General features: G+C 35.1%; 3 protein-coding genes across 3 annotated transcripts; 2 read left to right on the top strand and 1 right to left on the bottom strand.

Annotated features, from left to right (window-relative positions):
• Positions 1–1,388: 1,388 nt before the first annotated feature.
• On the bottom strand, positions 1,389–3,816 carry cln5 (CLN5 intracellular trafficking protein). Its single transcript, XM_053496415.1, is given in 5 exon segments — positions 1,389–2,536; positions 2,622–2,847; positions 2,927–3,101; positions 3,637–3,761; positions 3,763–3,816. Coding segments are annotated over 5 exon segments (1,053 nt in total). The 5' UTR covers positions 3,802–3,816; the 3' UTR covers positions 1,389–2,048.
• Positions 3,817–4,295: 479 nt separating this feature from the next.
• rsph1 (radial spoke head component 1) lies at positions 4,296–9,422 on the top strand. The gene is made up of 8 exons (XM_053496417.1): positions 4,296–4,404; positions 4,503–4,616; positions 5,474–5,579; positions 5,670–5,760; positions 6,512–6,647; positions 6,726–6,797; positions 7,272–7,367; positions 7,556–9,422. Exons 1-7 carry the CDS (start codon positions 4,354–4,356, stop codon positions 7,362–7,364), a joined length of 663 nt encoding a protein of 220 aa, XP_053352392.1. The 5' UTR covers positions 4,296–4,353; the 3' UTR covers positions 7,365–7,367; positions 7,556–9,422.
• Positions 9,423–10,760: 1,338 nt separating this feature from the next.
• Positions 10,761–13,931, top strand: stx19 (syntaxin 19). Its single transcript, XM_053497154.1, has 2 exons — positions 10,761–10,918; positions 12,511–13,931. Exon 2 carries the CDS (start codon positions 12,562–12,564, stop codon positions 13,447–13,449), a length of 888 nt encoding a protein of 295 aa, XP_053353129.1. The 5' UTR covers positions 10,761–10,918; positions 12,511–12,561; the 3' UTR covers positions 13,450–13,931.
• The last annotated feature ends 285 nt before the right edge of the window (positions 13,932–14,216 follow it).

Here is a 14,216-nt window from a genome sequence, read left to right as displayed (position 1 = left end):
CACATCCTTCCCATCTCTATCTCAATGAAAAGCAAAGATATGATAATGGCAATATTAATGTTATACATGACTGACAATTGTTTTAAAGCCTATATCTTATTTCTCCATGTTTGTGATTTAAGAAGTGTATCAAAATCCTGTTGCTTGCCATGTCTCAAAAACGCAAGGAAATGGCCATTTGTTCTCTGTGTACAGACTAAGGAACGAGGCAATTAGTTGAAACTAAACTGGAGTTTACACTATTATTAACTTAATATTTTTGCTGGTTTTTTTTTATATCTGCGGTATTGTGAAATTCCTTTTTCCACCCAGATGTACAATCTGGGATATGACATTTACTCATCTTATATGCACAGCACAATTCACATAATTTATTTTTTCATTTCTTGGAACTAAATGTGATGTGGATGGAAAAAAAATATTCGTTTTTGAAAAAAAAAGTTGTGTGTATTTAGAACACATGCTGAAGGTAAAGTGACGCTGCTGACACAGACAGCCTGTCAGTGATGTTTGATAAAGACAATCATCGTTTTTTTTCTTATAAACAAATTTAATCATATTTTGAGGTAACATTGTGACCTTTGATCGAGATGACGAGGAATTTGTATTAATGGTTTGAGGGCACTTTAGTTGTACTGTATACTTAATCAACTGGCTACTGGCAAATGCATAATAAGAACTTTTTATAGATTCCCTTTATAAATGCTAGTTGTGGGTTTGCAAATATCTTCAGACATATTTATGTCCTACATACTGAACTGTTTCAGGCATTTTTGTCTGATTTAATTTTATTCTTTGTATGATGTAAAGCACATTAAAATGATCAAAATACTGTTTAAATGGTACTTATGTTTCTTGTACATTTATTTATTCAAGTGAAAAAAACAGCTCTACCCCTGTAATAAATTTAATAATTCTTTTTATTTAATCCCAAGCATTTTTACTGAGCAGGATATTATAACAGTAAACATTATTCTTTATGATCTGTGAAAAAAAATATATTTTAAAAAAATACTTTTTTAGAGTGGAAAAAAAGGGACTGTCAAAACAGAACCGAAAAGAACAGTTGAAACTGACTCCTAGTTTAATTAAAGACTTTAAAATAAGAAAGACATCTGTACTTAAACCACAGCTTGCTTAGTGCTTTAAAAACTTTAAAGTCTGATTTTTCATGTCTGATTGCAGACACAGGGTGAAATGGCTGTTTTGGATTTCATTGGTGTAGGTTATAACCCTTGTCCTGTATCTGATATGTCTTTGGGAAAACTTATTTGTAATTATATAGAAACTATATAGAAATTCTTGTGCACTCTGACTATTTAAAATGTTATACATTTAATGTACTTATACTTTAACTAAAGTATTTAATTAAAAAATAAAATATGCCTGAGAAATGAGTTTAATCATCATTAAGGAAATAATCATTGGGTGTTGTGATACAGCCACAGTTGCTTACACTTTTTAATAACAGCATCTCCTAAAGTGTTTATACCACAACAATCTGCCAAAGATTACAGTTAATAAAAGAACATATAAATAATGACACATTAAACTTTGTGTTTTAGTTTGGTCCACAAGTCTAATGGTTCGTGTTTTGTCAAATCAACCGAGTGTCGAATACAAAAAGCAACCTAGAATTGCACAAGGTAAAAGAGTACTGTGGTATTTATTTTATTATTATTTTTTAATGGTACTATATAAGCACTTGACTCTTACAAAGTCATGACACTGGAGGCATCTTCCAAAAATGCCAAATAAACTTCTCCCTACAGAACACATGCAGACGTTTTACCAACATGAAATTTCCTCCATACAAGCCCTTGTATAATAAGGACTTAAACTACAGTCGGAGCTGTGCTATTATAGAAAGCAAATCAACAATTCCTGACTCATCAGAATTGAGCAAAGGTGTGGTATTTACGCACAACACAAGGTTTAATTGTTACTCACCTGCAGCAAAGCATAACCTGTGAAATTAATCATTGACTAATCACAAGAGACAAATGACTATTTTATGATTTATAGCGTGAGGATCAAGGCTGCCTTCATCATGGAAGAGGAACTTCTTCATATGTAATCTGAATGTAGGGCGGCTTCATTGGCAAGTGCCAGTACTCGAAGTTGTAGTAGAAATAGAAAGTCTTCTCCAGCACTACCTTTTTATAGACCTCCATCAGGCTCAGAATGAACTGAAGCATTGACTGGTGAGGCTGAAATGAATGATAAAAGTTTCTGATATCTGTGGCAAGAGTTTTCATTGAGGGTTGATCAAAGATGCTGCCATCATCTCCAAGGTAGGTAGGCTCACCGCTGAACAGGTAGATTTTGGTGTAGTTTGTCTGACTTCTGCTTGAAAGTTTGGCTCCAAGCTCTGCCAATTTTCTGTATGTGCGATGTACAAACTGTGAACAATCATATGAGTCAAACCATGTGGTGGAGTTGGGTCCTGGGTTGGACCGTACTGTCCACGTCTCATAATAAATACCAGTCTTATTGTCCTCTTGAATCCACTGTGCCAAATTATTAAACTGCTCACCTATGATGGGAAACAATCACACACTGAAAACAGTCAGAAATTAATAGAATTAAAACTATTTGCATCATTGTGCACAAAACCTTACCAGAAATCTCTCCTACTTTCTCCAGAGTTCCATTCTGTTTCCAGTGCACATCATCTATTCCCTCAAAAAAGCATGCAGCACCTTGATTACACCAAAAAGGAGCCACTTTCTCTTCTATCAAGTGGGGAAAAGTGCAGTTTCCAAGCTGGAAGAGTTCATACCATTCCATGGTATAGTTTCTTCCCGTCTCTGAGCTGGCAAATCCGATGGCGTCATGCATTATATGCTGGAAACGCAAAACGCATTGTTAATGATGTTTATCACAATGCTTTTCATTAGTTTTAACAATTGTGTTGTAAACTTACAAATTTCCCCAAAAGGTCTCCATATTTAAATTCCCACACAGGAGTTTGAAGTCTAAAGACAGAAATGACATCACTGCCTCTCATGTAGGGGATGAGACCAGCGGGGTCTCCAGTCGGACAAAAGGGGTAAAGCGCTTGGCAGTAAGGGTCAGAGGGAGGTCGTTGGTCAAATCGCCTGGTCATTTACCAACACATACACACACACACACACACACAGAAAGAGTGAGTCAAGATTGCAATCTAGGTCATAGGTTCTCATTTTGCAATTCTAAAATGAAAATTGCAAAATGAATTCATTTTTTTTTTATGGACACAATATCAGAAGCATCATTATTTAATAGTGTACAATAACATTCTGGCTGTTTATAACCAGAAAGGTTTAGAATCAAACTTTCATTACTTGTAGATTGACTTGTTTTTTTTAAACTTTTATGATTTGGATTAAAATCATCAGATTCATTTGACCAGTTAAACAGGTAAATAACTTAAATATTAGTATTGTGTTTTACAGATCTTCTAGAAAACACACTTTCCCATCATTATTTATTTAGAAAACATTACACTTTAAATGTTTACAATAACATCTACTTGAATGAATGTATATTATTAATTCTACTGCGAAATGCAATAAAAAGAGAAGAAAATGCAGAAGTCACACATTAATCTCCGAGCTGGAGTTTATACGTTACACTTGATGTGTGTTATCTTACCTGTAAGGAACAGGCCAAACTCTCTTTGCACTAATGTTCTGAGAACTGAACAAATCCAAGAAACAGATTAAAACGATGAAATAAAAAGATTTGACAGTCATGTTAGACTTCACACTGCAGAAACTTTGTCTTCCGCGGCAGAGGCACTTCCTCATTTTGCCACATGACTGCGGTCACGTGGTTTTACAAACCGAATAAATACAGCCACGTGACGAAGACAAACGTCTTTTACAAAAGTCTTTTTTATGGCCTGAGACGGCCACTGGAACTGCGAATTGTTCTGCCCTTCACTGTCTCTCTGCACACTCCTTCATGCATAAAGCTCATAGTTTATTTTCAGAGTCTTCAAAATCAATGTAATAGATTTTTTTAATAACTGTTTAGCTTAAAATACCTCAAGATCTCCTCTAAAATCACATTTACCATGTAAAACTCCGAAACAGAATATTTACACATTAAATATTAATTAAATGAATTATTGATAATTTATAAATTATATTTAATAAGTTAAAGTAAAGTTGTGTGACGTCACCACGCCCAATCCCTTGTTTCTTGTTTTACGGCGGTTGTGGCGGCCAGTAAATTCCCTATTGCGCATGTCTGTTACAGACGAGGGCGACACCACCCGTTGTCATAGTAACGGCAAGCGCAACAAAACCTCGATCTTTTTATCTAGCTGATAATCACTCTGTTTAGTGAGAGGTGATAAGGGGAGAAATGTCGGACGTTGAGTCTGAAGGATTTGAAGATGAGCAAGTATTTCATGGAGTAAGTAGGTCAACGTCCTTAGGACATTTTCCCTGTCAGCTGTGGAGTATAGTGCATATTATACCTTATCCCTGTGTGTGTGTGTGTGTGTGCATAAGGAATATGAAGGTGAGCGGAATGAAGCAGGTGAGAGGCATGGTGCTGGGAGAGCAGTTCTGCCCAATGGAGACATCTACCAGGGAATGTATGAACAGGGGGCCAGATCTGGAACGGTATATCATACAGACTAATAAAATATTCTGCAATTCACTGAATAATAATAATGATAATAATAATAATAATACCATCAATGATACGGGGTGTTCGTCAAAACAAACAAACAAGAAAAAAAACTCAGTGCCGCATCTACAGTGTTTATTAACTGAATCAGATACAGTGTCTCACAGACATGGTCACAGTGTTTACATATACAATGAGACAGGGTGTAAGTATGCTGGCACATGGGTTATGGGTAAGATAGAGGCAGCAAAAGAGTTAATCCATTTGAATTATATCAAGGCAACTTTCACAACAATAATGTAAGTTCTTGTCCTCCTTAACAAATTATTTTCTTAAAATGTTTGTTTCCTCTTACTTATTAAGGGTTAGGGTTAGGTATACTGTTGGTATATACTACACATCGTCCCAAAAAATCTTCATACAGGGAGGAAATTAAAATTTTTAGCTAAATGTCTCCCAAAATATTAATACGTACATATATTTTTAGAAAGGCTTTAGCAATGCCATTGACAAAAGAAGAGTGTATTGAAATCATTCTCATGCTGGATTGGGAAGCTGTTACATTGAGTACACAAAGTTCAAGTAAATGCATTTCACCTAAAATGTTATCATGAGTTTATCACGAATGAGAGAATTGAGTGTTTGCAAAGAAATGGCATGTAGAGAATGACTTGTAAATAAATAGTTTCATTTTAGTAAAAGTGTTTATCTGTGCTATTTTTAGAACACACTGCATTTTTTTGCTGTAAAGGACAGTGTTGTCACATGGTATTAATGGCCCAGAAGTTGAGGCTTTATTTACTGCCAGTGACGCACTCTCATATCAAAGTTGCTTGTTTTTGTTTATCAGGGGACCTACAGATTTAAAAATGGGGCTCGATACATAGGGGACTATAGAATGAACCTGAAACATGGACAAGGTGTTTTCTATTACCCTGATGGCTCCAAATATGATGGTGAGAGTTTACTATTTTTATATATGTGGGAAGTTTCAAACTTCAAAGTAGGGACCACACTAAGTGTATGTGTGTCTTGTTTTGGGTAAGGCTCATGGGTGGAGGACCAGCGTCAGGGTCATGGGATTTACACATATCCGAATGGAGACATCTACGATGGGGAGTGGCACCAGCATCAAAGGTCTATCATTAACATTTGATTTCAAACATATACAGCACTTTTTAAAAGTCGGAGGCACCCTGTGTTTTATATTTGTTATACATGCTCATTTAATGACTTCATTAGTTCAGTACAAAAGCATCACTGTTTTCCAAACTTATGTACTGCAGCAAAAAAAAAAAAATTCCACAGGAAAATATCTGTGGGCCAGAAAAGAAAGCAGCTTATTATATTTAAAAAAAACTCTGACAAAACACTAGGTTTTGCATGCATGAAAAAAGAAGCAGATGTAACCAAAGTCCTCAGAAAAACTGTGGCTATGCAGCTAATTTCCTTATAAGACTACACAAATTGGTGCAGTGTACCTGAGAATATATTTAAAGCAAAGGGTCCATTTACTTTGTTTAATTAATGACTGTTTTTTTATGCAGCTAATTTCCTTATAAGACTACACAAATTGGTGCAGTGTACCTGAGAATATATTTAAAGCAAAGGGTCCATTTACTTTGTTTAATTAATAACTGTTTTTTCCCATATGCCAAAGACTGATGCACACTTCTGAACATTACCAAATTTTGCTTTCAAAAGAGTTTTTTTTTTTTTAAACACAATATGTTGCTTTCTTTTCTGGCCTACAGCTATTTTCCTGTAACATTTTTTTTCTTGCTGAAGTTGCAAAAGCATTGTAGGTCTATGTATAATTCTTATGCATAGCGTATACTGTATCTTCTAACTTTATTACATTTACTATACTTCTCTGTCTGTTTCACAGACATGGTCACGGTGTTTACACATACAATGAAACGGGGTGTAAGTATGCTGGCACATGGGTTATGGGTAAGATGGAGTCAGTGGGAGAGTTAATCCATTTGAACTACAAATATCAAGGCAACTTTCACAACAATAATGTAAGTTCTTGTCCTCCTTAACAAATAAATTTTTTAAAACATTTATTTCCTCTTACTTATTAAGGCCTTTTTTTGCAGCCCTTAGGTCCTGGGAAGCATGTGTTTGATGTTGGATGTGAGCAGCATGGGGAGTATCTGCGGGTAGATCAGGTAAGGACTGTGTGTGTTTCTGGTGTGTTACAGTAAACAAACGTAGGGCACAGTGTATGAACTATAAAATGAACATATCAAACAATGCTTTAATTCAGACATTTGGTGCACCAAACTTTATGTCTGAATTAAGTGTAAGCCAGATTAATGAATGTGTTATTGCAGTCTTTGAAGAAGAAGTTCTGTGGCAGTGTTTATTGACAGTCTTGCTGTGCCTTTCTTATAGTATATAGTTGCGCTGTTGTCCTTGTGCATGCTGACAAGGGCTTATACCCTCTCTTTTGAGAAAATCCGATTAACTGCAGTTAGGCACTGGAGTTTCATATATTTTAACATTATGCATGTGTGTATATATAATGTCAAAGCATTAGCATAAGTGCATTTCCCAGAAAGATCAAGATGTGAGATAATGAAAAGTAAATAGTATAAGTTTGCATCAGTGCAACTTTTCATCACTCAATCTTTGCCCTGCAGGATAAAGAAGATGCAGAAGAGGAGGAACTTGTCATTACCACTGCTTTGAAATGGAAACCCAAAGCTTTGACCTGCTTATCAACCATCCAGTAACATGTATTGAATGGACCAGCATACTTTCTAGCAGTATTTTGCAGTATAATCAATGCAAATAATTTTTGTTTGCATTTATCCTATTTATACTATTAAAACTGTATTCAGACCACATTATTAGGTTATGAAAACAATACATCTATATTTTTTGCTCAGATAGTTTAACTCTGGGCTTTTTCTGTGTCTTGTAGTAACCCAAGGCTTGTCTGAGGAGAAAAAGGCTAAGATGCTTCAGGAAGAGACAGCACCAGAAACCAGTTAATCATTAAGGCAAATGTGACTGGAATATATGTAAGAAATAACACATGAAAGACTGTGCTGTTATGTTGTGCTATGGGCTGCGATTATTCTGTGCTTACGTTCTTACGTTAAGGCATTTTATATTAAACATCTCCTCCAAAAATAGTTACTGGTTCCTTCTACTCTTAGGATTCAGGACATATTATTCTTGTATAATATAAGAATATATTATTCTTATAATTAAGTATAATCCTTGTGTCAGAACTGAGCGCAGGAACTGATCTGGGCATGGGTACAGGACTTGAACTTGGCACACGCATAAAAGTTAGGTATGGGGCTAGAACTGGGCATGAGCACGGAGTTGGAATTTGGCACGAGCATGAAGCTGGGTACGAGGTTTTATCGAGAAGAAATCTCATAGCATGGCACAGAACAAGATTAAGGCATCCCATAGCATGGAACAAGCAGCACTGCTTCCCTGCCCTCAGGACACATTTTATCATCCTGACTGAAGGTACTGTACAGCGTAATCGCAGGAGTTAAGAAATTTAATATCAAACATCCATCAAAACCAAAAAATGGAACTGTGCAAGAAAACTGTAAAACACCTATGCATTAACACAGGAAACACGAGCCAATGACACAAACTTTAAAATTAAAGTTTAAGGCACACTTAACATAAACAAGTTTTAGAACTTATTTCTATATAATGATAAAAAATTTCATTAAATTATTTCATTAAACTTGTCAGGACTGACCGGCTCCTTTTCTTTTTTTCTAAATATGGAGAAGTAATTCTTGCTGGGGTATTGTGATACAATGCGATGCAAAACGGAGTGCCGTTACAAAATTAGGGTGGAACGTTTTGTATAACCTCACAGTCTGGAATGTGTTTTTCTGTATATAACACAGAACTTACTTTATTAACAAATGACACTTTTTAAACAGTTTAAATTACCAGTATGCAGAGCAGAACACCTAGTCTGTTACAAAGCACTGTCTTCCATAAATTAATAATAAATGTCTCCTATTAATAAAACCTCACCACATGAAAGAACCTATGTTTTTCTTTGTTAAACAGCACTTCAACTGCTTATTAGTCTTAGATTCAGTGGACTGTGCACTCTGCAATTATATGAGCCAGTGCTATGGAAACAATAACATAAGAATAAGCAGGGTAATATGCATCTATTTTTCATGTCACAGCTGTCAGAGCCATGCTGTTATACAAATATAGTAAATGAAATATCTTCTGACCAATTAGATTTATGAGTTCAACCATGTTGTGATATAATATCTGTATATTAACTCGTTAGTAAGATTATTTGTGTCTATTGTCAAATACTGTATGTCAAGGCAGACTTCCTTTGGTTTTGTAGTTTCCTCCTAATTCACAAAAACATGCAGTAGGAAAAGTGGGAGGAAAATTGTAGTAGGGGAATGAGGCAAAAGAGAATTAAAATGGGAGGAGAAGGTTAGAAAAAAAGGGACGGTGTGAAAATATTAATTTAGATAATTAGTCATATATATGATTTATAATTAGATATTTCATGCTGACTTCATTACTGTAATGAAGTCAGCATAAAATATATAATTAAACAGTGTATACATAAGATGAAACAGGCACACAGTGTATTGTTTTATATGGTCTGCAGGGGGCAGTGTACACTAGAACACTTTTTTCATTGCTCCAATAGGTTTGTTTATATACAGTATATCCAGCCAAGGATTAACTGCAATATAATTGAATAATACTGTACATTTAATGGTTACGGAGAGTAAAAATGCAACCAGCTAATTATTCAAGTCTGAAACATTTCATGAATTCTTTGCATTGGTTTGTATTCTGTTTCGGTTCATTGTCCTGACTTCATTTATTCCATAGCAACAGCAAACAATAAATACAATACCAAACCATAATTATATGCCTTTATGTTTATGTTATAGCTATTTCTATTATATACAGAAGTATTTAAATTTCATTAATAAGTTAGTAGTAAGATATATTTTTTAAATCATTAACATAATCCAGTGTGAAGAAATCAATATAGATGTTTTGATGAAGCTGCTGTTTGCTGTTCTTGGTAACAGGTGAACAGGGCTCGCTCCAGTTTTGTATTACTGCTTGAGTCACTGTGGTTGGTGCTGTAGGGGTGTTATGTATTCAGTTACACCTTTATTTACCTTTAACTTCCTGCTTTACAGTCCGGGTTTCGGCTCAGCCTTTTATCACATTGCAGTACAGTCTTCAGGACAACTAGCACAGTCAACAACATCTGATTTTTATAAATAAATGCATTCTGTGGTTCCACATGTTTTTTTTTTGTTTTTTTTGTCAAGATGAGTAATTTTGCCCTAACAATACACAATGCCTCTGAATCATTTCTGTCCTTTGTTCCTGCTTGCTTCCTTTTACTAGAGTGTCTTTGTTCTAAACACTTCGTTCATCTAATCCAAAGTACTTCTGACTCATGCCTTTCTGTGTGTCTGGAAATAAAGACAACTGGAGCTTTACTGGACTCCTTAGCCTACTGCAACCAAAGCAACATATTTTGGAAAGCACATTTTATTCCTGACCAATTCTGACAGAGAAAGCTTTGTAAGTTTTTTTTTTTTTTTTTTAAACCCCATTAGTTTCCAGGAACTGACATCAGGACAGGACTTACATTTCTTATACAAATAATTTAAGTCTGATGGTTCTTTCCTCAAAATATTGAAATAGATTTTTTAAGAAGATATGTACACATTATTTATTAAAATACGTATAGACAGTCTTTAAGCCAACGTGATGCTTACTAAAGTTAATTATGGGCTTAATAGTATTTACCAACAGTTCAAGTACCTCATATGCATAACTCTAGTGTTATGTGGTTGTTAGGGAATATTCCAACAGCTATCTCTAGTGGCCTCCAGGAATTCTGATTACGTGTCAGAAGTAATCAGATCAGCTCAATGAGCTTTTTGTTCTTTTAAATGACATTATGCTCAGGAATTGTACTCGGCCCACTGTGTGTACTTATTTCAGTGTTGTGCTTAATCACTCCTACTTTTTCAGATGGCCTAAAACCATCACTTTCTATTGGTCAAACAAAGTTCTAACATTAACAGTAGGTGTGGTTGCAAACTAGCTCTACCAGAATTCCCAGGAGCCTGGCCTGTGTAACTGAGACTAGCAGGAGCTGAGGGAGTTTAATTCCTGCCAGTTGCTTTAAAGTGGTGAATGCCTCTAAGGACTTGATTGTTAGGATATTCTGTTCTCCCTATGGACTTATGATGCAGCGTCACCCAACCCTACTGGGAATAAAACATAGGAGGTAAGATGGGAGAGAAAAAGAAAACAGTTATATACTAAATACTAAACTGCTAGTACATATACAGTATTTAAATGGATTGAAGGTACCTTTTAGGACAGATACATAAGTGGATAAACATTTACCATGTTATCTATTATTATAGAAATATTACTTCATGTGACATGCCATTTATTTGTGCAAAAACAGCATAGCTTTTTTGTAACTGTTCATGTTGGTGCAAACTACATTAGATATAATAATAGATGTATATTTGTACAGTGTTAGCCAAAACTATATACACACTTCAGGAAAGAAAAAATATATGATGTATATTATATCAATGTGATATTAATAATTATATATATGCATATATGCATTAATATATGACATAGCAAATATTTTTTATAATATAGCATTAATTTAGTTTAAAAATATACATCTTTTCCTGAAATGTGTATACATTTTTTGGCTGACTCTGTGTGACTTTTTCTTGCAAGAAATTATTGAAACTTTCTATTGTGTCTTGTCATGCTTGCATTTTTTTATTAGGGCAATTGTTATTGCAACGGGTAGCTATTTGCATTCGAGTTATTTAAGTTCTTATTGCAGTAGCTAATGTTTGATTAGATTAAGTCTTTGACTTAAGGAAGAAGTCTATTTCTTCTGGGAGTTTTTCTTGTACTTTCACTGTATTAATACATTTAAGACATTATCTTTATCTTGACTAAAGAATCTGAAACAGTCATGTTTCACATAGTATATTTTCAATTAACTAGCCTAAGTGCATTTACTTAAATAAAACAAGATTTCAGCATGTGTACCAGCTGTGATAAAATAATGTTTTTTATAACAATGAGTTAATTCAATTTTAAAACAAATTAGAATAGAATGTTAAACATTTTGTAAAAAGTCAAAATTTAATAGACTTTCTCAGTGTAAAATTTTCTTAGGTGGTCTTACACAGGAACAGGGTACACAAAACAAAGCCTACATTTATGTTTAAAAGCTTTCTTTCTTAGGCAGTTAGAGGAGCCACATACAATACATGAACAGTATTAGCAGTCTTCGCTGTTTACAATCCTTCTAGTAAGTGAATGTCTGCTAGTACTCTATTTGCACACAGAGTTGTGTAACATGTTTACTATACGTGAGAAATACTATTAGCCATAGATTTTATTCCTTTAAACCACAAATACATAGGCCACTGTAAAGATCCAGTAAAGTCTTCTTTAGGTAAAAGTAATGTTAGATATGATTGAGAAGAGATAGACATTATAAAGTATAAACAAGATAAAGTATTATTTTATCAGCAAAACCAAATATAAACAAGTCAGTTATGTTGCTCTAAAATTCTTAGACATATGTGTAATGATGATTCATACACAATCTGTTCACCAGAATCAAAAGCTTGGAGTAAAAGGACATTCTTTAATTGTATAATGAGAAAAAAAAGCTATTTTGTGTCATAGGACTGCAGCTTGTGCAATAAACGGCCATTGTGTAAACCCACCTCGAATATTTACAGAGTACAATATTTACTTACCCCTTATGAATACTAAAAGTTATGACACTAGGAAAATATTTTTATTGATGTCCTCTTTTATTAATTACAGAACGCCTCCAGCACCTACTGTCTCCAAGGTTTTCCCCTTTGGGCTTCAGTCATGAAAGATCGTTTAGAAGAGCTCCGTCTGCAGATCAAAGCCAATCAGCAACGTCAAGATGATTACTCTTTCAACCAACATGAGGAGGAAGAGCCAATGTCCTTTGTTGGCCGGTGGCCACAAGCTGTGCTCTTTGAGACTGAGCCGGTGCTGGAGAACTTCCTGGATGAGGCCAAGCGTATTCGTGACAGCCTTGAAGATCTGGAGGCTGAGGTTAAAAAGTTCAGCCAGCAGCAGAGAAACTTTGTGGCCACAATGCGGCGCCTCAGCGTCATGAAAAAAGAGAGCAGCTTCACTCGGGCTATAAAGCTGCAGGCTGAGAACCTACATAAGAAACTCGATGCCCTTTCAAATCAGGTTAAGCTCACTGAGACTGCACTAGGGGCATCAGCTGCCACATCCCGCATCCAACGTTCCCAGTATGATGCACTCTTCCACCGGTTCCAGGAGATCATGCGTCAGTACAATGACTCGCTCCTGAGCAAGCAAGACAAATGCAAACAGTTCATCATCAGGCAGCTGGAGATCTCTGGCCGAGAGGTATCAGAGGAAGAAGTGGAAAAGATGGTAGAACAGGGTAAGTGGGATGTTTTTAATGAGAACATTCTGGTGGATGTCAAGATCACTCGCACACAGTTATCTGAGATAGAACAGCGCCACAAAGAACTGCTCACCCTTGAGAACAACATGAAGGACCTAAGAGAACTCTTTTTAGATGTTTTTATGCTTGTGGAAGAGCAAGGAGTGCAAATTAACAATATCCAGGCCAATGTAGAGAAGACTGAGGACTATGTAATGGTTACAAATGAAAAATTCAAATTGGCTTCGAGATACAGGAGGAAGAACCCTTTAAGAAGACTGTGCTGCTGCTGCTGCCCATGGGCCTGAAGGAGGCTACACTGTGTAGTATGAAGGGCCTAGACATAGAGTGAACTCGAGAAATGTATATAAGCACGAACAATGTCTGTAATAAAAGTAAAACCCTAGCTTAATTTAATACAAGTAAATTTGTGTAGGATCAAGACCCCAGCTATCAATAACACAAAGGATTAATTTTGGTTATGTAGAAAACAATATTTATGTATGATAAAAATGTATATTATGTCTAGCCTACATTTATTTTGCTGTGGTCAACCGCATTTCACTTTAGAATTTAATTTAAATGCATATTGTTTGTGCGTGTGTGTGTGTGTGTGTGTGTGCATTTTTTCATTCAACACTGCTGTTTCAGAGAGAAAAAAAAAGACTTTGTTTGCTTCTTTTCTGTCATGCTTTCTTTATAATTGTGTGTGATGATTTAAAAAAAGATGTTTCATGATGACTAAATAATAAATTATGTGAAACATTTACATAATAAAAATAAAATGTTTCTAGGAAAGCATAAAAATGTAAATAATGCTATAATGTTTTTTTCCAAATGCCACAGTGATGTTAAACACAGTTGTTCTGCACGATATCAGCATTCACACTGTAAATACAAATCTGTGTTTATCAACAGTAAAATCTCCATTATTCATTGAGATGAATGGACAGAAAGTGTTATGTCAGATGACAGATGACAGATCGAAGAAGAAAAGACAGGAATAGGGATATGGGTGTGTCTCATGAGCTGCCTAATAATAATTCAGAATAAAACTGTTAAAGAAAAGAAATGG

This window comes from Clarias gariepinus, chromosome 5 (genome assembly GCF_024256425.1).
Source record: "Clarias gariepinus isolate MV-2021 ecotype Netherlands chromosome 5, CGAR_prim_01v2, whole genome shotgun sequence".
In the NCBI taxonomy this organism is placed as follows: Eukaryota; Metazoa; Chordata; class Actinopteri; order Siluriformes; family Clariidae; genus Clarias; species Clarias gariepinus.
This window is presented reverse-complemented; position numbering and strand designations above follow the sequence as displayed.